The 22075-nt window shown below is 37.5% G+C and overlaps 1 protein-coding gene across 6 annotated transcripts in view; it reads right to left on the bottom strand.

Moving 5' to 3' along the window:
• RAPH1 (Ras association (RalGDS/AF-6) and pleckstrin homology domains 1) overlaps positions 1-22075 on the bottom strand; it is a 107235-nt gene that overhangs the window by 30908 nt on the left and 54252 nt on the right. For 3 of the 6 annotated variants that reach the window (XM_088828156.1, XM_088828171.1, XM_088828176.1), the window contains exons 5-6: positions 14420-14500; positions 8706-8780 (exon numbers count right to left, since the gene is read on the bottom strand). The exons of 1 other annotated variant lie outside the window; for it this stretch is intronic. In XM_088828156.1, coding sequence (XP_088684282.1) covers positions 8706-8780; positions 14420-14500 — 156 coding nt within the window. The remainder of the gene's footprint in view (positions 1-8705; positions 8781-14419; positions 14501-22075) is intronic. 2 more of the 6 variants (XM_088828162.1, XM_088828164.1) reach the window with 2 other exon arrangements.

The following is a 22075-nucleotide window of genomic DNA, read 5'->3' as shown; positions in this document are numbered from 1 at the left end:
AAAACACCCAGCATTAATTCATCTCTCTGCAACCATATAAAAACAATCATAATAAAAATATAGATATGTTCTCATTAATACATAAATATGAACAGAGGAGGCTGCATTTAATTCTAAGTTTTACTCTGCTTTGGAACAATCACACAATATAATCAATGTCTCATGTCACTAAATTCAATTTTGTTTTTAATTCACACTATTTAAAATACTAAATGTAATTTTTCAAATAATTAACTTATAATAATTTCTGCTTCATAAATTTAAATGAATAGCAATAAAATAAAACTATACTTAAATAAAACATTTGCCTACTTTCTCCTAGAATAACATATAGTACTGTAACACCTTGTACTTACTTGTACTTTCCAGCAAGAGGCCATAGTACATTGCAGCATTAATCTCCAGTTGAAAGAAACGCATGAAAGTAAACCTTTGCTTACAATAAAGAATTACTTTTTAATTCTAAGCTCTTGGTTGCTCTAGAAAATATCTAAAATATCTAAGAAAATATAAAATACCATATATATTCCTTTACTTAACATGACTTTAAAAAAGAGAGAAACCTATTTACATGAACTAGACTTTATCTGCTCTAGATTGTGATTAATAATCACAACCCATGTGTTATTCTTCATTAAAAAACTGAGCTTCCAGGGCAAAAAAAACACGTTAAACTCAATTCATTTAATAGATTATTCCCTGTTCTCTTAAATTCTGTTGGCTTTCTTACTTTTGATCTGCTTCTCTTCTCATTTCATACTGTAGGCTGTCTCCCTCATTTCAAGCTTAGTATTTACTACTCTGCAGAACAGAGAAGAAAACAGGGAGACAGTGGGCTTGTTTGCCAGAAATCTGATCTATTTCAATGAAAGCAGTCAGTGAATTAACATAATAACCAAGGTCAGGAAATACTATCTGCAAACCCAATTAGACAGAGAACAAAGAAGTGCATTTTAAAGACAGAGAGGAGGAAGACTGGATTCTTAGATTCTTAGGTATATATACTCCTTTGATTAAAGATTAAATCATCCTATCTCCCCCTTTAGGCAAATAAACTACAGAATTATAAAATATGTTGACTGTATTCTTTAAGATATATATTTCTTCTTTTTAAAGAAGGGTATAAAATGAGAAAACTAGGCTACTGTCATTAAAATTCTCAGTTTCTAGAATTCTGTGTCTTGGAGAAACAAAATCATTATTAAATTACCAAATTTTGTGCATGTTTCTGATGAATAGAGCACTACTCTATAAAGGAATTTTAAGTACGAGCATTTCCCAGTGGTTTTTATGAAATCAGTTATTTGACAATATTTTGGAAAAGAGTAAAGCAGAAGTTTTATGAGTGTTTTCTCAAAGGGAATAATAATTGTATGTTTCTTCATGGTTCATTTGCCACATCCTTATATTCGTATGAATAGCTGCTACAAAGAAATTTTCCAAGGCATAATTTCAACTTTCACTTCATATTTCTGAAAAGCAAATTTAAATCTCAAAGTCTGATAAGGAAGAACTGATAGAATTAATGCTTTGTGTACCTGGACTATAAACATGAACTTCTACAAGGCCAAATTTTTTTATAACTAGCCTGAAAAATTAAAAAAAAAAAAGATGTCTTTAAAATCAAAAAACATTTTTAAGAAAAAGAATATCAAGAAAATGACAAGCCATAGACTTGGAGAAAATATTAGTAAAATATTTATCAGACATATCTGATAAAAGCACTATCATCCAAAACATAAAAGAACTCTTAAAACTAAATAAGATAATGAGCAACTCAATTTAAAAACTGGGCAAAAAACCTGAACAGAAGGTTTTCACCAAAACAAGACTTGATGAAATCTTTTTTAACCAAAGATTACACAGATAGCAAATAGCCTGTGAAAAGCTGCTCATATATATCATTCAGTTCAGTTCAGTCGCTCAGTCGTGTCCGACTCTTTGCGACCCCATGAATCACAGCATGCCAGGCCTTCCTGTCCATCACCAACTCCCGGAGTTCACTCAAACTCATGTCCATCGAGTCGGTGATGCCATCCAGCCATCTCATTCTCTGTTGTCCCCATCTCCTCCCACCCCCAATCCTTCCCAGCATCAGAGTCTTTTCCAGTGAGTCAACTCATCAATTAAAACAACGATATACCACTACGCATGTATCATCTTAGACTGCCAAAACGCTGGAAACACCAAACGCTGGTCAGGTTGTAGAACAACAGGAACTTTCATTTTTCCCTGAGGAATGCGAAATCGTACAGCCACTTTAGAAGATACTTCGGTGGTTTCTTACGAAACTAAACATGCTCTTACAACACCATCCAGTAATCAAGTTCCTTAGTATCTACCAAGTGAGCTAAAAGTTTACCTCCACCCAAAAACCTACACACTGATGCTTATAGCAGCTTTCCTTATAATGCCAAAACGTGGTAGCAACCAAGATACCCTTCAGTTGGCAAATGGATAAACTGCAACATCCAGACCATGGAATATTATTATTCAATGCTTATAAATAAAAAAGAATGTAGGAGACCCGGGTTCAATCCCTGGGTAGGGAAGAACCCCTGAAGAAGGGAATGGCAACCCATTCCAGTATTCTTTCCTGGAGAATTCCATGGACTGAGGAGCCTGGCTGGCTACAGTCCACAGGGTCACGAAGAGTTAAGACACTACTGAGCGACTCACAAAAGCAAAAAAAAAAAAAAAAAAAAGAGCTATCAAGCCATAAAACACATGGAGGAAACTTTAATGTGTATTACTGACTGAGAGAAGCCAATCTGAAAAAGCTACATACTATGTGATTCCAACTATACAACATCCTGAAAAAGTAAAAGATGGAGACAGTAAAAATAATCATTGTCAGAGGTTGGGGGTGGGAGGTGGGGGAGGCGTGAATAAATGGAGTACAGAGTATTTCTGTGGGAGTGAAACTACTCTGTATGATACTATAATGATAGCTGCTGCTGCTGCTGCTAAGTCACTTCAGTCGTGTCCGACTCTGTGTGACCCCATAGACGGAAGCCCACCAGGCTCCGCCTTCCCTGGGATTCTCCAGGCAAGAACACTGGAGTGGGTTGCCATTTCCTTCTCCAGTGTGTGAAAGTGAAAAGTGAAAGTGAAGTCGCTCAGTCGTGTCCGACCCCCAGCGACCCCACGGGTCATTAAACATTTGTCCAAACCCAAAAAATACACATCAAGAGTGAACCCTAACATAAACCATGGACTCTGGGTGATGATAATGTTACCTATACTTGCTCATCAATTGCAGCAAATGTACCACTCTGGTGAGGTATGTTGATAATGGGGATGCTATGCACGTGTGAGGGCAAGTGATATATGGGAAATCGCTATATGTTTTTAATTTTATTGTGAACCTGAAACTGCTCTTGAAAAAGTTTTTTCAAAAAGGGAATATAAAAATTTTAATATAACATTCTGATACTGGTTATAAATAACAAAGCAGTATTTTCATACTTCCATTTTAGTATACTATTATTTACCAAATACAATAGAATACAATCAATGCTATCTTTTGAAGCACTGACATAAAAAGTCATTCAATTATAAGATTAGTTTCAACTCCCAGATCAGTTTCTGCTCCAAAGGCTAAAAAGTTGACACACAGGAAGAAAAGATTACAGAAACAAGATAAACAACCAATTAACATACATTAAACCAATTAGACTCCCTAGCCATCAATAAGAAACCATTTTTATGTAGAACAGCCAGGTGGGGCTATTTTAACATCCAAATTCAGCTATTCTTCCATTTGCTCAAAACACTACTCTTAATAACTATATAAACTGGTCTGTGTTACAGCTGCCTCAAATTCGAATTTAAGAGCTATGAATCTTCCTGCCTATGCAGGAGATGCGGGCGCCATGGGTTCAGTCACTGAGGTCAGGAAGATATCCTCGAGTAGGAAATGGCAACCCATTCCAGTAATCTTGCCTGGGAAATCACATGGACAGAAGGGCCTGACCGGCTACAGTTCATGGGGTCACAAAGTACACAGGGACACAACTGGGCATGCACACACATGCTTAATTTCAGTGTAGGCAAATTTTAGTTTACTCTTCTCCAGTTCATTAGCAGGGATAATTAATCTCTGCAAGAAGCCTCTAACTTTTAGAATTTGAATGTCACTGGAGCAAAATACAGTAAAAATATTTGATCAAATTGCAAGAGTCATAGTACTTTATACTTCCCATGGACAATAAGCTCTTCCTCAGAAAGTCTGGTTTTTATCTACTACATTTAATCTAGAATCATAACTTTTAACTGTAACAACCAAGAAAAGGAAGAAACAGTTTTAAGATCAGAGTGCTGTGTGATACAACAAAGATCAATAAATCTTTGCTGATGTGTTATTTATAGATTATATACTTAGAAGACATCTAATAGTTTCTTTAGGCAATACAAAGCTGTGTTCAGTGTCTGCAGGCCAAGTTTAATACAAAGAACAAAGCTTTGTTCATCTCATATTCTCTTCTGCTAAAGTTGGCAAAATCAGGTCTTAAGTTTTCTGCCCCTTATCTTTGGACTATCCCTTTGTTCACAGTCTCACAACCATCCTAAACATAAGTAAAAGATACCTCACACATAAAACAACTTAACTTTCTCTCTTACCCCTTCCCTTAAAAGGGCAAGAGACAACCTATTTTCCACCTGAAAAACTCCTGTGTGGCTATCAATAACCATCAAATGCCAAGCCTTCTCAAATTTACATAAAGGACAAAAACTCAGTGAAGATCTTATGATTAAATGAAAGGCAATGCTGTGGTTACAAAATGTTACGGCATTTTCTTAGAATAAAAATTAGAATACTTACAGAAAGTTAAAGTTGCAAAGAACTGGCTATGAATTCCTTCAACTATGAAATGATTAAAGCTTTTTGGGTTCAGAACAAATGGGATTGAAATTAAGGGGCTAAAATAAGTTAGGTGTTTTTTTTGACATTAAGTTTATTTCACAAATTACAACAGTAATAAAGTTATGTAACTTAAAATGATTCAAAGAAAACTTGGAGTGATGAACAATTTACTGCCCATGAAATGTTCTACCAAACTACTTAGAACCAAAATAATCATAGGAACCACTGGTTTAGTTCCCCCTGAAGAAATCATGAAATACATTCTCAACTAAGAAGAGAACTAGTATTAATCAAACACCTACTTACCACGTATTATAAGGCATGTGTCTCATTTAATTATCAATAATGCAGGACTTATTATTATGTCCACTGTACTGATTTAGGCCCAGAAAGAATGATCTTTCTAAGATCATACAGGCTGTTATGAAGTGAACAACTACCTGTTCTTCCCATTATGTCACTTCCCTTCTGTCTGTAAAGATTTTAGCATAAACTTTGGGGGGATAATAGTAAATAAAAACTGCTTATCAAAGATAAAACACTTTCAGTAATATACAAGCAGTTTTACAACTTCTCTGAAGAAATGGTGGTTAACAAGTACAGCACTCCTTGAAACCCTGATGGTCACTAGAGGACCGTTCCTTTATATGACAGATGTTTGTCCAGACTATGCAGGTCTGGGCTTGAATGCAGAGAATACAGAGTTCCTAATCTCATGGAGTTTACATTTAACATGAGACAAGACAGAGAGAGAGATATGGGATAAGTCAGTCAGTGGTAAGTTCTATGAAAAATAAATAAATAAAGCAGGCTAAGGGAATAAAGAGGGACAAAGATGTGTTACTGTATCAGGAGGCCAGGGAAAGTCTTCTTAATGGCACCCAGAGACTTACGGGCATCAGGTCAGCAATGGATCCTTTGCCTACTGCTCCCATTTATAAAACATTCTGTGCCAGCAGTAAAGACGCTCCTAGAAGAAACAGGCTGGCATTGCTTTTGCAGAGGCTCCCCACTCAGAATTGTATGTTGTTTACTCACTCAGTCATGTCTGACACTTCTGCAACCCCATGGACTGTAGCCGGCCAGGCTCCTCTGTCCTTGGGATTTCCCAGGTAAGGATACTGGAGTCTATCTCCTTCAGGGGATCTTTCCAAAACAGGAATAGAACCCACATCTCCTGCATTACAGGCGGATTCTTTATCACTGAGCCACCAGGGAAGCCCCTCAGAACTGTATACAGGGTAGTTATTTCATTAGTAATATAATGACAATTGGATTGATGATGGAAACAAACAAGCAATAAGCATTCCTTTTGCATTCCAGGCCCTAAGCAGTGTTCCTGTGTTCATTTTACTGTGTTCAACTATCAAGTGTTATAAAGTCCTAGTTTGGAAAAGTGCAGATCAGAGGTGAGTCAGTAACTGGGACACCATGCTTTTGGGGGAATCAGACAGCCACACAAGTGGTATGAAAGAAGTATAAGCTCAACTTAGCTTCAAAACAGCCATGTGCTATGGTACAGAGGGCACTGACAAATAGAGGCCCTGTGGCTCTGGTTATCTAGGAACTTCTAACACCTCATTCTTGACTCCATTCCCCACTCCACCCTAAATGTTCAGGTTCTACGCTACCCAGTTATTTTCAAATGACAAATGCGTAACTGTATATAAGTAGGGCAGGATATAGAGGCAGCTAGAGTCAGATGTTGGCTACATACAGCAGTAATACCACCACTCCAACACTCAGATGGCTCTACTGTGGATGCAGTAGGTGGCAACAGCTCTCAGGCAGAAGGAGATGAGAAGTGACTGCATTTATCCCAAACTTGCAAACAACTATTTTCCATTTGTTGAATGGATGAAGTTACTCTCTTCAATGGTTTCTCACAGCATTTAGGGAAAAAACACACACTCCCCAGCACGCCTTCAATTAATGATTCCTATCTACCTCTCCAAACACAAATCAAGATACTTCATTCAACTACTGTGGCTCCAGCAACACAGTCTTTCTTCAGCTCCTCAAATATGACAGGCTCTTTTCTCATGGACCTCTCCACTTGGAGCATTTTCCTTCACCCTCAAGCTGGCTGCTTTTCATCCTTCAAGCTTTAAATTAAATGTCACCCACTTAGAAGAGCCTTTGCTGACCTTACCATCTAAAGGAAATGTAGCTCTAATCCTCCCCCCTGTATTCCTTATTACTCACTTGTTTTCTTCATAATACGTAACATCATTTAGAATCTGTTTACATGTGCGTGTAAACGTTCTTTTTATCTACATTCCCAATGCCTGAGGGCAGGGAAAATGTCCACAGTATTATATCCCAGCACCTAACATAGTACAAGACTCAACAAATATATGTTGAAAAACAGACAGTGGAAGTGGTAAAATGTTACACTTCATCTGAGAGCAGTGTACAAAATGTACTGGAGGTATGACAGGCAAAAATAGACAAGAATAGTCGCTCTACTAAAAAATATGAGGCTGTTTTAGGTAGTGGCAATGGGAATAAAATGGGTGGATGAATTCAGTCAATCCTGCAGATCCTGACAAGCTTACTAGAGCTCTGAAACAGTAAGTGAGAAGAAAAGCATGAGATGGCTTGAACCTGGGCAACTAGGAGAGTGGAAGCATCCTGAACAGAAATAGAGCTGTCAAAAAACGACAACAGATATAAACTATGAGGCTTCAGGGACAGTGTGGGTAAGGAAGCTGAAGACTCAAAGAATTGGAGGTGCTGGGCATCCTCCAGGAAATGTGTGACAGCAACCTCTCAGGGAGAGAAGTCTGATCTAGAAAGATCCTAACTGAGGCTCTGAGAGTGAATTCCAGGGAGAGAGTGAACTTTGCTATGTTTATAAAGTACATGGTTATCATGTGCTTAGATTTCTAAACTTATCTCATCTTTAAGTTGCTTCTACCCTATTCCTAGATCTCCTTCCAGGAGAGAAACTCAAGCAAAAGAAAGTTCTTATTGCTGATTCTTGGGTCTTCTCTTTAAGTGGACACTTAGGGAGATTTTAATTTTAAGTTTACCATCTTCTTTCGCAAGTTTATAAGTTAAGAAAATTTTTTTAAAGAAAATTTCAGATACAATAATAAAAATTTAGTGAAATTAGCCATAATTTGTATATTCTTCAGAAACTATAAGTCAGACATGCTTGAATTTAACATTTAAGTAACAAAATAAAAACATGATTTGTAAAGAGACAGAAAGCTATTCAACTCCATATCCTGTGCTTCCCGAGTTAATGATGATAATGGTTAAATGATTTTAAACTGTAAAATACCAGCCCAATGAAAATCCAGCTAGACTAATTCAAACCATTCTGAGGACAGAGAACTGAGAAATTTAAACTGCAGCCTTCTCTTCTAATTTGATTACACTAATGTAAAGATTATGTTTATATAAATAAATAATTAAATGATGCATTGACAATATAAACAAAAATTAGAAAACAAAGTTGGCTAAAGAAACTCACAGCATGCATGACTATTAGTATTAAAAGCTAAAATCAAGCAATGATTTTTAGACTTTAAAATGAAATACAATGTTAAACTAGAAAAGTGCAACATACTTAGGAAGATTGTCAGGTATTTATAAAAGTTAAAAACTAGTGAAAAACTACTGCAAGTATTTTCTACTCTCAATATTTTCTGATAGTCATTAAGGTCAATAAATAATTACCTTCAATAAGAGGAAAAAATACCTCTATTAAGAACAAGGGTGCAGAAACAAGAAAGCACAACCTCAGTAACCTGAGAGCACAATCAAAAACAGAAATTACATTCTACCTACAACGCAATAAATATTTACATGCAGGTGGAAGAAGTATCACCTTGGTCAGCAAATGAGAAGGTTTTCCTGCAATGTTTCTCAGAAGAAGGGAGGTTTCCCTGTCCAGATAGGAGTGCTTGTGCAGGAAAAGAGAGAAAAACAAAACAAAAAAAGGCAATAGAAGTCAGTGGAGGTTTCATGAGTTTAAAATATAAAGTAGACAAAGCAAGAATGATTCTCTACCATTAATTTCATATTTCACCTAAACTCAGTGAAATGTAGCTAAATTTAAAAACAGAAAAAAAAAAAAAAGAAGAAGAAGGGAAGGGAGAGACCCGCCCATGCCAAGAGTCATGCTCTAGCCCACTCCTGCTGCTCCCTCACTCTGGGAAAATGGATTACACCCTGCAAAGATCATGGAGCAGCTTGTCTCCCAGGGCTGTGCTTGTGAGTGCTGTTCATGCAGCACAAATAAGTAGGTGTCAAAGCCCAATGACTAACCATATTTCTTCCTCTTGTTAAAGCCTATACAAGACCTACATAGCTTTAAATAGTGTAGTCTGCTGTGCTGCTAAGTCACTTCAGTCGTGTCTGACTCTGTGTGACCCCACAGACAGAAACCCACCAGGCTCCCCCGTCCCTGGGATTCTCCAGGCAAGAACACTGGAGTGGGTTTCCATTTGAGGAGGAAAAAAAAAAACTACCTCAGTTTTAAAACTTCTGCAATTATTTCTGGTCAATGATAGCTACACCAAGACGAAAAATGTTCATAAATATTTTGCTTATTGGTATCATGTTTTCAGTAAAATTTTATGAATTCACTTATTACATACTAATAGTACTGCATTGCCCAAGTAAAGGACTTGTACACGAATGACATAAACAAAATATTATGAAACGTTGTACTTTTAATTGGTTAAATTTATATATTTTCACAGAAATGATTTGTGAATAACGCAGTCCCTAAGTGTCCTTTTCTCCCTTAAAATCGTTTCAGTATTGCAATCATATTTATTGAACTCATATAGTATATATTGCAGCTTTTTCGATATATGTGTAAGTCAGACTTGCTTATCCCTAAATAATTCTAAGTAGTTTTTAATGTTATGTGGTTATTAACCATCATTTAAAACAATACATGGCACAGCTGTGTGGAATTATAGAAAATATTTCACAATATTATCCTTTATAAATCTAAGTATATATCAAGTTATTATCAAGTTATTCTTGAGAAACAAATTTTTGGAGAGAAAAATAAATACTAAAGCAGCACCTACTCTCATAAAGCTCACTGTCACAGATAATACAATATACTACTTCAAAATTAAAATACTATTACAAAAAATAATATTAACTTTTGCTTGTACCTATACTATAGTTGGTTTGCCATATTGTATGTCATTGCCTGTGTTTTTTTGTTTTTTTTAGCTTTTAGTTCAAGAGCCTTACAAGCATACCTGACCTTTCACCCACACCTAGGTGGTAAAAAAAATAGCCAGAACCAGACCAAAACAAAAACCCCAAGGTTTAAAACAAAAATTGAATATATTCATCAATATCAGCACCAACAAGGTCAAACAAGCACAAAGAAAATCATCTCTAAGCCTTCAATTACCTAGATGGTATAATCTCCTGAAGGTAAGTATTAGTTGACTTGTCTATTAGAAAAACAGGAGATAAGCAAAATTTCTGCAAACTTAATTTAATTTGAGGTTCCGTTCCATTCCGTCGCTCAGTCGTGTCCGACTCTTTGCGACTCCGTGGACTGTAGCCTACCAGGCTTCTCTGTCCATGGGATTCTCCAGGCAAGAATACTGGAGTGGGTTACCGTTTCCTTCTCCAGGGGATCTTCCCCACCCAGGGATCGAACGCGGGTTAGCAATTAGCTAAGACCAGGAAGAATACTGAGAAGGAAACTAAAAAGACCGACTATAATTTTCACTGCCCTTTTCCTATTCATTTTTCGTTATTCCTATATAGTGACAAAAACATTATTACATGATTATGTAAAACATATAGAAAATAATTTCTTGAATGCCTAGTCTTATTTATCTTACAAAAATTACTTTCTCAGAGATGCCCAAAATGAGTAGAATCTCTCTATTCAGATAATTTTTTTTTCAAATTAAAAAAAAAATTTGCTTGAGGCCATCAAAACCAATTATTCTTTGGTAAATACAAGTCTGTGTGTGTGTGTGAGTTGCTCAGTCGTGTCTGAGTCTTTGCAAGCCCACGGACTGTAGCCCATCAGGATCCTCTGTCCATGGAATTTCCCAGGCAAGCATACTGAAATGGGTTGCTATTTCCTTCTCCAGGGGATCTTCCCCACCCAGGGATCGAACCCAGGTCTTCTACATTGTAGGGAGACGCTTTACTGTCTGAGCCATCAGGGAAGCCCAAAACAAATAAAACTCTAGACATTAAATTCAAGTTTAAACTTTAAAAAAAGGCTTACAAAATTTACTCCATCTTCAAATCACCTCAAGACTTCAAATTACTAAAAAAAAAAAAAAAAAATCCAAAAAACTATCTGATCAGATTTTATCTAACTGTATTTGTTTAGAGACCCTGAAGTAGAAGTTACTGATTTAAAAATATTGAAGGTTTAAATAAAATATTTTGCATAATATTGTACAAAAATAATATTCATCAAAAATAGAGTTTAAATACTGAACTTTAAAAAAAAAAGGAGATAATCATGATTGGTGACTCCCAAGAATGACACAACTGAAAAATGAGACCACAAACGTAGATGAACACACGTGTTTGGGACAGGGAGTTAGTTAACTGCTAGCAGGGAGGGAGGTTAGGGCTCCATGTTCCCTCTAACTACAGGGACTATAGCTGAAAAAAACAAAAATCTAGAAACCAGAAGCAGCAAATGCCTTCTGTCAATAAATGTCTTCCTTTATCTATCTTCGCCTACTGCTGCCAGTCACACATGGCTCTAGAATTCCTCAGAATGGAGGTGGGAGAACTGGTTACTGGAGAAGGATGCGAGAGGGATGAGGAGAGTGGTGTTCAGTTGGAGGACGGAGAGAATAGTGCTTTGGGCACATCATTAAATTAGTCTCTGTCTTGGTACACGTTGCTGGTAACAAAAATGCACACAGCTGCATACAGGGCCTTCTTATATTTTCTTTCATTCACCACTAACGCAAAGTCAGCAGCCTATTTTTAATTCATTCAAAGTAGCCCATTTTCTTTCTTTTATCCTCTTTTTTAATTGACTCAATTATTTATTCAATGTTGAGCCTGGAACCACGCCAGACACAAGAGATGGAAAGGTACCCAAGACAGGCATTACCTGGTCTCACAGAGTGTAGAGTCTAATAGGGAGATAACTGACAACTACAATGCAGTGTGTAAGTGGTATTAAGAGGTAGAGACAGTGTCTAAACCCAAATCAGAGGTTCAGCAAAGTATTGCTGAAAAGGCCTAGAGTCTAAAGTCCTGCAGGATGAGTAGAAGGCAGCTCTGAGTGGGGTGGAGGGCACAGACAGAGCAAAGGGAGATATCAGTGGTTCTCAATGCTGGTGGTGCTTCCCTCTGGGAGGCATTTCAGGGAAAGCTGGGAATATTCTGGGCTGTCACAATGAGGAGGAAGGGGCATTACTGGTATTTACGAGGAGGGAAGTCATAAATACTAGATGCCTGGCACAGAATTAACAACCAAAGTTCCATGTCACACATGAATTTTTAATGTCCTTATATGGAAAATCATATAGCTGGGAATTTCTGTTTATAACAATCTGAGTTTAGAACTCAGCAACTCCATTTTACATATAAGCACAAAGTATTTCTGTGTAATTTTGATATTCAATGACTGTTTCAGGAATGCTATTTACTTACCAGAAATTGAGGGAAGCCTGCACTTAATTCTGTTCAACATTTACCAAGAATTACTCATTACATTGGGAAATCATTTCACCAACGGAAAATCAGCTTGAAGTAAAAAAAAAATTTGCCAGTACCAAAACTGGTAGCATCAGTGTGCACTCTGTCACACGCAAGTAAATGATAAGAGTTCTGAAACTGCTTTTAACAAAATTAAGAACTAAATACTAATAATGAGAAGAAATGAAAGGCAGGAATTTCACTGAGTTTCAGTAACACAGATTGTGTTAAAATATTTCAATTGCTTGTCTTTCAGAGTTATTTAAAATACAGCACAATGAGAAATCTATAATGTAAAAAGTCAAATGTAAAAATCATTTTATTACTACCTAACCCCATGCTACAAGGCAGAGAATAATTTTGTCACTACAGTTACAAGAAAGAATCATTTTATTTGCAGGAATTTTGCAATTCTTTTCTTTTTTTTGGTAATATATAAATTGTATCAGCACATTATTCCCACTTCATTTAAGGTTATTTCCCTTTTATTAGTTACTATATAGAGGAGTGTTTTGTCTGTTATTACGTGTCACAGTATGTTTTAATTCTGGGTCCACTCACATTTCTTTTTCCTGTAAAAATGACTTCTGATCTTCTCTTCTTAAATCCGAAGTTCTTAATTATACGTAGGTGTAGGATTTGACTATTTTTCATTGTGTCTTTTAATACAGTTTTTAAATGGCAAACCACTTAAAAACTAAAATATATACATTAGGCTATTTCTCCCTCATACTAGGTAATAGGGCATTAAAATCACTATAAAAGGGGGGTGTGTGGGTAAGTTATATTATTGATGAATTTCATTTGGGATAGTAAGGATAATGTTATAAATTATTTGTTATAAGATACAGGTATTAGGGCTGAAAGGACTGAGCACTGCTGCCAGAGTTGGAAGAGATGACAACGCAGATATGATTCCTAAGGGTGGCTGGTACTTAGGAGTTTAGGGGACAGGCCAGAGGTAAGGTTGGAGAAAGTTTTTCACTAAGCAGGATATAACCCAGTAGTGACTTGTGAAATCAATTCACTGGGTTACTACCAGTATTTTTAAAGGACAGGAAGGGAGGAAGGAAGAAGAGGAGGGGAGAAGGAGAGGTCAGAGGGAATCTTATTCACCTGGGGGGGGAATCTTATTCACCTGCGGGCGCGTGGGAATCTTTTTTTTTTTTTCAGTGCTTCATAGATGACCCTGAAACAGCACTGTCTAATGGAAAAACAATACGAGCTACAAATACATTTTCTAGTAACTACATTTTTTAAAAAAGTAAAAAGAAAATGGTGAAATAAACTAACATTAGCATCTTTTATTTATTTGTTTGTACTAAGTCTTTGAAGTCCAGCATGTATTTTTATCTTTATACTGCATCTCCATTTGGATTAACATTTGGAGTGTTCAATAGCCTCATCTGGCTAGTGGTCACTGCATGGAACAGCACAGCTCTAAAACATCCAGGTTCGTTAATCAATGACCAGAGGAAATATTTTTAAAGAAATTAGGTTTCAGTTAAGCATTGGCACAGAAGTCATACACTTGATATCCCCATTCTGAAGAACAGTTAGATTTAGTAATATCTTGAGAAATTTACAGAAGCCCTTAGCTTAAGAACAAAAAAGAAAGTATGTGGTTCAGGTTCCAATAAAAAATTTCTCTGTACCAGATACGCTATCACCAACACAATCTTACCATGAGTATTAATATTCAATGGTACTGTATCATATGGTTGTTCATGTTTCTGCTCATGTATTTTTTAAGCCTGGTTTAATTTTTATTCAAAAAGTTGAGATATATGACAAGGTTTAACCATCAGGAGTTCTAAAGAATGCATTCCTCTTCACTGATACTTCAGTAGTCCCAATGGACATGATTACAGAACTTACAGGTGTCAGTTCAGCCTGTTCTTCTGTGAAGTCAATATGACGCTTGGCCTGCTTGCTGGGACATCTCAGAGAAATAGCATGCTGTGAAAATGCAGGAAGGAAGAAAATGATAGGTAAAGGAGGTGGAAAAGGGCAGTTCTCATTACCATGCAGGAAGAGAAAAGATCATTGAAATGAACTGTTGAAACAAAATAGTAATGAAAAGTTGCATGCACCTCATTGTATTCTGCAAAAATAGAAAAGGTAAGAACCTGACGATCCTAACCCTTTATAATTTAAAGATAACCTCACTCTTCTTCTGGACAGTAGAGCTCTATGACAGAACTACCCAGAAATACCTTGTCCAGTACCAATTCATACTTCTGAACTTTGAATGGGCCTTAACTGCTGTTGGCAGTACTCGCTTTTTTCTCTCCTCTCTCTCTTATCATTCCCTCTAGGCTTGTTCTAAGTAGTTTCCAAGTTCTTCAAGTTCCTGGTTTCACTCTTTCACCTCTTCATATGCCTTCACTTCCCTCCATTACTAAGGAAACCACACCTATCTATCATGACAATCTTCATCTCTAAAAGGTATCCTACAGCTATGTCTATACTCTCACCCTTCTCTCCAGTTCCATGAGTTAATACCTGCTTCTCCCCTCCAAAGCTAACCATGTCCGAGATCCCACTCATTCCCCCTCTAATATCCCAGTCTCTGACACTCAACTGGTCCAGCGTATTGGGATGGGAAGGACAGAAAAATATTCTTTTGGGTACCCTTCTCTTGTTAAACTATTATTTTCTACCTTTTACTGCCAAGTTTCCTGAATTCAGCTACAGTGTACCTCTTGCACTTATTAATTCCCTGCAATCTAGCATCCACCTTTCTTCTCCAAAGTCTTCATCCTTTGAGTTGTAATGCATCCTGTAATTCATTCTTAAAGTCATCTATGACCTTTTAACCAACGTTTTTGTCTTTCCTCTCATAGCACTTGCCTTACTGTACTAAAATTGCTTCAGTTGTATGTTCTGACATCCCTCCCCTCATACAATAAAGTATAATCTCATAAAGACACTATGTATTATGTTCACAGTTTTATCCCTTACAGCCCAACACAGTGTCCAGGTACTCCAGCATTTATGGAATGTATGAATAGCTATTTCTTCTTGGCTCTCATGCCACGCAGGCTTAGCCAGACCAAGGCTGATTTTGCTTTCCTCTCTCTACATTTTCTCACTCAACATATTCTGTAACACTGTGTCAGTCACCACATCAGTGGGAGGCCTATCAAATCTACATTGCCAATATCCTCATTCTTAGGAAATGAGTACTTAAGTATTAACAGCTAAAAGGGCATGAAAAATGCAACCAACTCTCAACTGGTTCAGGGGAAAAAATATATATATATATAAAATAATAAAGTAAATGTGGCAAAATGTTAAATTAGTGAACATGAGTAAGATTTTCATGAGTTCTTTGTACTATTTTTTCAAAATTCTCTAAGTTTGACATTATCTCAAAATAAAAAGTTAAAAAATAAATCTATTCTCACTAGGCTCAGTCCCACACAAGCTCCCATCATAGTTCCAAATGCTTACTGGTTAAAAAAAAAAAAATCATAATCCAAGGTGTTCAACAAGAGATGGCTACATGCCATGTTAAACAGTATGATGGAACATTATTAGTTATTGAAATTCAACACATCCTTACCAAAAATGAATATACACATGGTAAGTATCAAAGACAATGTGAACCAATTTTTAAATCTTTATACTGAATTTGTTACAATATTGCTTGTTATGTTTGCTTTTTTTTTTTTGGCTAGGAGGCATATTTTAGCTGCCCAACTGGGGATCAAACTTGTACCCCTTGCATTGGAAGGTGAAATCTTAACCACTGAACCACCAGGGAAGTCCCCAATTTCTACCTTTTCTTTATCACTACTTTCATAAATCTAAAATCTGTGTTTAAAACACATAAGTGAATGTGAAGATCAACTCACATAAAGTTTGCTCTACACCATCTCAGTTTCAAAAAGTTTCATTTGTTACAAAGCTATCATGTTCTCTATCAATCTCTCAAAAACTCCACAAATCTCTGCAAAGTAAATTATGAATCACTACTTTCTTGAACTGAACCTATAACGTGTACCATTTATGAGCCAGAATCTTGTTGGGAAGGATGTGTAGAAAAGCAGTGTTCTGAAATATGAGCCATAATCAAGAAATGAATGACCTTCTACCAGAGTCATGGCTACAAAATACAACATTTTCTTTTGGCAGCTAACACTTTAGATATCAACTGGAAGAAAGTAGAGGTTTGTGAACACATATTAATGTTTCAATAAAACAGATTTACATCCATCTTGCACTGAGGTTACATGCTCTTCACAAATATTAAAAATAAATATAGCATGATGGTTAAGAATCCAGACCCTTATGGGGTGGCCAGAGTGCCTTGGGTTCAAACCCCAGCTCAGTCACTTCCTGGCAATATGACTCTGGGCTTATTACTTAACCTGTTTCCTCATGTGTAAAATGGTGTAACGACAGCATTTATCTCCAAATGTTACTATAAAGAGTAAAGGAGCAATAATAACATTATTATTATTAGAAGAAGAATGGGAAACCACCATCCATCATTTGAATTTTATTTAAACCTCAATTCATTTAGATTACAGCTAGCTTATATTTGTTAAATTTTAACAACATATTCAGGAATATACTAACACTCCACCAGATGGGGATGTTACTACATAAATCTCTTTGCCTTTTTTCTACTGCCCACGTAGTTCTGTCTCTAGGCTTGGATCTGAGACACACTGGCTGGTCTAGCCTTGTCTAGATTCTCCTTCAACTTTATGATGAAGTAGCAAGGTAATGCTGTAGGAACTCTACAACCAGACTGCCTGGGTTCAAATCCTCGGGAAAGTTACCTAGTCACTTTCTGCTTTTGTTCCTTTCATTGTAAAATAGTGGTAATGGTACCTATTCTCAAGGCTCTGTACAAATTCAGTATTAAGACATGTAAAGCACCATGCCCAGCACAGAATAAGCAATAACACAGTAGCTGATATTACTTTCTATTTCCCCTCCTCTTCTTTTTATTCCTCTCCTAGATATTTAACTGGCCATTATATAGCCAGTATAATGTTCTTTATCAGACCTCCCAACACAAAACAAAACAGACTTAAAACCAAATAAAAATGCTTTTTCGCTTCCAGGTATCTAAGAAATCCACAAAACAAGCATCAGGGCCTACATGCCAGTGTTGACTGGGTGGTGTGTTTGTACCTATCCCTTCTATTACCTTCCTAGGCCAGTGAAATCTAGAATTAAAACACCAAGTTGATACATGTGCATAAATTTCAGTGAGATGCAGCAACATAGCCATTAGAATTTTAGGAGAAACGTAGTTGTAATAACTAGTAACTCCAATCTTTCAGATACGCAGGCCTCTTAAAATTTCACAAAGCCCTGAGCTCCCATCTAGTTATTATCTCAGAGCAAAAAGTTGCTTTCTGAGAATAACTTGGGACCTCAATGTCAATGCTACCTGATATTACAACAAACACAACTGCTGTTTTCTTTCCAATATCTCAAGATTTCTGCACACATTTATTCTTGAAATAGTTCTGGAAAGTGAAAGTAAAGGAATTACACTGAAGCTATCATATGCTATGTTGCATATCACAAGTTATCAACATACTGGTATATCCACAGAGATTTCATTAAAAAAAAAAAAAAAAACCCATACACATGAGGGGGAAAAAAACCCCACAACACTGAAAAGCTTTAGTAGCTCCAATATTTAGGAATTTTTCCTATCAAAATATTTACAATACATTATCAAATACTCTTAAAGATTCAGCAGAATTTTTTGAATCAACCATAAGCTTCAGTAAATGTTTCTAAAAGCATTTTCATTTAAAAAATATATTTTTGTGTATAAGATTCCAAATTCAGAGGAATTGTTAGTTTAAATCCCACCAGAAAATAAATACACAGGTATACTGTAGCACTACTGAGTGACTGAACTGAACTGAACCTTTTATCAGTAAACCCTACTTTATTATAACATGCAATTACTATTTAAATCTGCAAACTGCTGTCTTATTAAAAAGTATTGTTTTATCTGTTAATGTGAATAAAAGTACCAGTAAGTCAACTGTAACATTTATTTCACATTGCTATAGAGTCTTTATTAGAATTTACTTCGGCTACAATGAATTCTAAATTTAAAAACAGCAAATGAACACTACTGATGGATTTCATAAGAATACTAAAATTATTCTGTAACTCATTTTTATGTTTATCCATAGAGCTAAATCAAACATTCAGGAAATAATCATTTTTGATGATCAGCTTCACTTTATTTTTAAGATACTGATAAAAGCTGGGAGGCAAATGTTATAGTTTTGGAATTCAAAAACAGACTTTCTGGTTGTTTGACCTACTTAATCCCCTCTTTGGAATAATGCCCCTACCAAAGGGATAGTTGGAGGCTTAAATGAAATAACATATGTGAAGTGCCTGAAAGCACAGTATTTCAACAAAAGTCAAGAAAGAGAAAAGCAGGAGAAAAAGACACACTCTTCCTGATGTGAAATTATACTATGCCTAGCCCTGTTGGCTTCAGAGAGCAAGGAGGTAGAAAGAAAAGCTATAGGATTACTTTGTTTTCAGATGGGCGGTTTGAATACCCACATCCCCAAGATGCAATAGTACCAATCTCAGATTGATTTTTCTAACTGGTATTAGTGTCACTAAACTTCAGTGAGAGTAACTATTCTGTCCTAGGTTTCTTTAGAACAGGTATAATTACTGCCTCTAAAGAACTGAGAGGTGTCTAAAAAAAAAGTTTCACTATCAGATTTTCATATGCTACTTCACCTGAAGCACTCTGTCTGACCATCTTGAAAGAAAACTGCTGATAATTTTAAAGTACAGAACTTCTAGACAAAGATGGATCGAACACGTGCATATATTTAAATGCTTGTTCAAATATCTGACTGCTTCTCTTATGAGCCAAATAATGTTCTACGTGCTAAAGATACATTAGGAATCATAGAAAATTTTTGAAAATCCCTCTCCTCATGGAGCTTACATTCAAGTGGAAAAGACAGACAAGCAAAATTTTTAGAGTAAAATAAAGTCAAATATATAGTATTCTATATATATAGAAGAGTTCTATATATATAGGAGAAGGCAATGGCAAGCCACTCCAGTACTCTTGCCTGGAAAATGCCATGGACGGAGGGGCCCAGTAGGCTGCAGTCCATGGGGTCGCTACGAGTCAGACACGACTGAGCGACTTCGCTTTCACTTTTCACTTTCACACATTGGAGAAGGAAATGGCAACCCACTCCAGTGTTCTTGCCTGGAGAATCCCAGGGACCGGGGAGCCTGGTGGGCTGCCGTCTATGGGGTCACACAGAGTCGGACACGACTGAAGTGATTTAGCAGCAGCATATGGTATTCTAAATGGTGATAAACAGAAAAATAAAGCGGAAAAGGGAGATAACAGGCTTCCCTGGTGGTCCAGTGGCTGGAAATCTACCTGCCAAGGCAGGGAACACAAATTCGGCCCCTGGTCTGGGAAGATCCTGCACACCATGGGGCAGTTAAGCCCTCCTCCTACAACTCCTGAGCCACGGTGCCGAGAGCCTGTGTTGAGTCACCGCAACGGGAAGCCCACACACCGCAACGCAGAGCAGCCCCTGCGTGCTCCAACCAGAGAACAGCCAAGCATGGCAACCAAGACCCTGTGCAGCCGTAAATAAAGAAAAAATATTGTAAGAAAAGGGAGGTAAGTACTCACAGGACGGAGGAAGAAGAATTCATTTAAAACAGGGCGATCACAGAAGGCCTCACTGGGAAAGTGACATGTGAGCAAACTCCTGAAGGCAGTATAGGGGTACTGTCCTGAGGAAGTATATCCAGGCGGGGGCGGTGGGGGGGCAGGTAAAAGGGCTCTGCAGTAGGCTCTGACTACCGGCAGAGAACTGACAGAGCAAGGGAGGAAGGGAAGAAAGGAGTGTAGGGACAAGCCACAGAAAGCCAATCTGGTAAGGCCCTGCAGGATTTGGGTTTGAAAACAGGGAAAATACAAAGTCTTTGGGTTTGAAAACAGGAGGGGCAAGATCTGACTTACCTTTACTAGGACCACTCAGGGCTGCCATGGGGATAACAGACTGTTAAAGGAATGGGAACAAAGACGACTAGTTGTGTGTCTCAAGACAATGTTGTCTTGATGGCAGTGAAGGTGGTGGGAAGTGACCAAGTCTGAGTATATTCTGAAGTTAGGGCAACAAAATTGGCTGCTGGACTGGAAGGAGAATGGGGAATAAAAGAGGAGATAAAGACTCCAAGCATTTTGCAGATAAACTGGAAGGACATAATAGCCGTTAACTGAGATGGAGGAGATTGTGGGAGGAATAAGTTTGGGAGAAAGGATTAGGACTTCAGTTTTAGACCAGTTACATCTGAGTTACCTTTCAGATGACCAAATAGAGGTGTTGATTAGAAAGAGGATGCACGAGTCTGGAGTTCAGGGAGAGACACTGGCTAAAGAAACCTGTATTCCCTTGAATCTAAAGATGATTTAATGCCAGTCCTTTCTTGATCTTTATCAGAAACTGTCAATAGACAGCTCTGCACAACACGGTGTTACTGCCATATTGCTGATAGTGAGTGATAGATGCTAACTGACTTTTGAACATGGCTTCTCAACCTTGATGGTATTTTGGGTCAGATAATTTTGTTGTGGGGGCTGCCCTATTGTAGGATTTTAGCAGCACCCCTGGCCTCTACTTACCGGACATCAGTACCACCCTTCTATCACTGATGACCAAAAATGTCTCCAGACATTTCTGAGTGTCTCCTGGGGGACAAACTCAGTTCTAGTTGAGAACCATCGTTTTAGAGGGATTAGGATGTAAGGGGGGTTGCTGCTACTGCTGCTGCTAAGTCACTTCAGTCGTGTCCGACTCTGTGTGACCCCATAGACGGAAGCCCACCAGGCTCCCCCGTCCCTGGGATTCTTCAGGCAAGAACACTGGAGTGGGTTGCCATTTCCTTCTCCAATGTGTGAAAGTGAAAAGTGAAAGTGAAGTCGCTCAGACGTGTCCGACCCTTAGTGACCCCATGGACTACAGCCTACCAGGCTCCTCCATCCATGGGATTTTCTAGGCAATAGTACTGGAGTGGCTTGCCATTGCCTTCTCCGAAGGGGGGTTAGTGTACCTTAAATAAATGAGAAGGGGATTAAAACTGGGGAGTTTTCAGTGTGTAAGATCACCAAAGAAGGAGACAGAAAGAAAGGTAGTCTGATGCCTGCACCCTGGGGGACTCCAAGGCTAAGAGACTATAGACAGGAGAAGGAGACTGTGAATGGCCAATGGGGCAGTTCTACTCCCTCCATAAACCCTGCTAAAACAAAGAAAAAGGATTCTGCTGTTGCTGTTGTGTTAAAGACAAGCTCATGAGAAGACATGACAAAAATCTAGAAGCTAGAAGCATCTGGTTGAATGTACACAACTCAGCATGCCCAAGGAAAGCTGAATGCTAAGCTAAAACTGGAGAAAAGCAGAGAAGCACCCCAATTTACATTTTGTAACCTCAAAGCAGAAGCAGCAGAAGTGAAGGTGGGACTAAAAGCAGGATTGGCTGAAAGCA

Source organism: Moschus berezovskii, chromosome 2, assembly GCF_049115385.1.
Source record: "Moschus berezovskii isolate FMDL1 chromosome 2, NW_MosBer_1.0, whole genome shotgun sequence".
NCBI classification, from domain to species: domain Eukaryota; kingdom Metazoa; phylum Chordata; class Mammalia; order Artiodactyla; family Moschidae; genus Moschus; species Moschus berezovskii.
The sequence above is the reverse complement of the archived record's forward strand: the minus strand, read 5'-3'. Positions and strand labels throughout refer to the sequence as shown.